The following is a 1,507-nucleotide window of genomic DNA, read 5'->3' on the forward strand; positions in this document are numbered from 1 at the left end:
GATGGTCTATTGGCCCAAAACCAGCCTAAAATGGGGCTGGGCAACCCAGAGATGGGATTTGGTGGCCCAGGGGGTGGTGCCAATGGGGTGGGTGTGTCCTGAGAGCTTGTGGGCGGGGCTTCACCCTTTGTGGGCGGGGCTTAGGCCATCGAGGGATGGTTGTTGATGATCCATGGCCTCCCAAAACCAGCCTAAAGCAAAGCTGGGCAACCTAGGGGTGGCTCTTGGTGGCCCAGGGGGTGGAGCCAAGGCAAGGGGGCGTGGCCCTAGACCTTGTGGGCGTGGCTTAACCCTTGTGGGCAGGGCTTAGCCTAGTTCTTGATGGTCTATTGGCCCAAAACCAGCCTAAAGCAAAGCTGGGCAACCTAGGGGTGGCTCTTGGTGGCCCAGGGGGTGGAGCCAAGGCAAGGGGGCGTGGCCCTAGACCTTGTGGGCGTGGCTTAACCCTTGTAGGCGGGGCTTAGACCAGTTCTTGATGGTCTATTGGCCCAAAACCAGCCTAAAGCAGGGCTTGGCAACCTGGAGTTGGGTCTTGGTGGCCCAAGGGGTGGAGCCAAGGGAAGGCGTGGCCTACTGACCAGGGGGCGTGGCTTAGCCCCTGTGGGCGGGGCTTAGCCTAGTTCTTGATAGCCTATTGGCCCAAAACCAGCCTAAAGCAGGGCTTGGCAACCTAGGGGAGGCTCTTGGTGGCCCAGGGGGTGGAGCCAAGGCAAGGGGGCGTGGCCCTAGACCTTGTGGGCGTGGCTTAACCCTTGTAGGCGGGGCTTAGCCTAGTTCTTGATGGTCTATTGGCCCAAAACCAGCCTAAAACAGGGCTGGGCAACCCAGAGGTGGGATTTGGTGGCCCAGGGGGTGGAGCCAATGGGGTGGGTGTGACCTGAAGGCTTGTGGGCGGGGCTTAACCCTTTGTGGGCGGGGCTTAGCCCTTCAGGGGGCACATTTAGGGCATCACGGGGCAACATTTAGGCCTATAGGGGGCAGAGCTCAGTGGCCCATAGCCCCCAAACCAGCCTCAAGCAACGCTTGGCAACCCAGGGGGCGAGATTTGGTGGCCCAAGGGGCAGAACCTAAAGCCAGAGGCACGTTCGGAGGCCGCTCACCCTCTGTCCGAGCTGGCAGGAGCTGCCGAAGTCGACGATCTTGACGGCGGAGCGCTTGGGGTTGCAGAGGAGGATGTTCTCGGGCTTGAGGTCGCAGTGGATGATGCTGAGCTCGGGGGTGGCGAGGAAGAGGAGGGCGGCGCAGAGCTGCTGGGCGAACTTGCGGGTGAGGTTGAGGGAGACGCCGCGGAAGTTGGTGTTGCGCAGGAGGTCGTAGAGGTTGTAGGAGAGGAGCTCGAAGGCCAGGCAGAGGTGGTTGCGGAACATGAAGTGGCGCTTGAGGTGCACTGGGAGATTGAGAGGGGAGAGGAGGAAAAGGGGGGGGTGAACACAGGCGGCTGCCATGGGGTTGAGCTGGTATCTGTATGGGGTAGAGCTGGTATCCTTATAGGGTCAGACCTGGTAAC

The 1,507-nt window shown here is 61.1% G+C and overlaps 1 protein-coding gene across 1 annotated transcript; it reads right to left on the reverse strand.

Moving 5' to 3' along the window:
• Positions 1-1,100: 1,100 nt before the first annotated feature.
• On the reverse strand, positions 1,101-1,387 carry LOC104546699 (dual specificity tyrosine-phosphorylation-regulated kinase 1B-like; the record flags this gene model as incomplete). The annotated part of the gene is made up of 1 exon (XM_010192150.1): positions 1,101-1,387. A coding segment is annotated over one exon (287 nt), but the record flags the coding sequence as incomplete, so codon positions are not given.
• Positions 1,388-1,507: the final 120 nt, after the last annotated feature.

This window comes from Mesitornis unicolor, unplaced genomic scaffold, assembly GCF_000695765.1.
Source record: "Mesitornis unicolor isolate BGI_N332 unplaced genomic scaffold, ASM69576v1 scaffold47270, whole genome shotgun sequence".
Lineage (NCBI taxonomy): Eukaryota > Metazoa > Chordata > Aves > Mesitornithiformes > Mesitornithidae > Mesitornis > Mesitornis unicolor.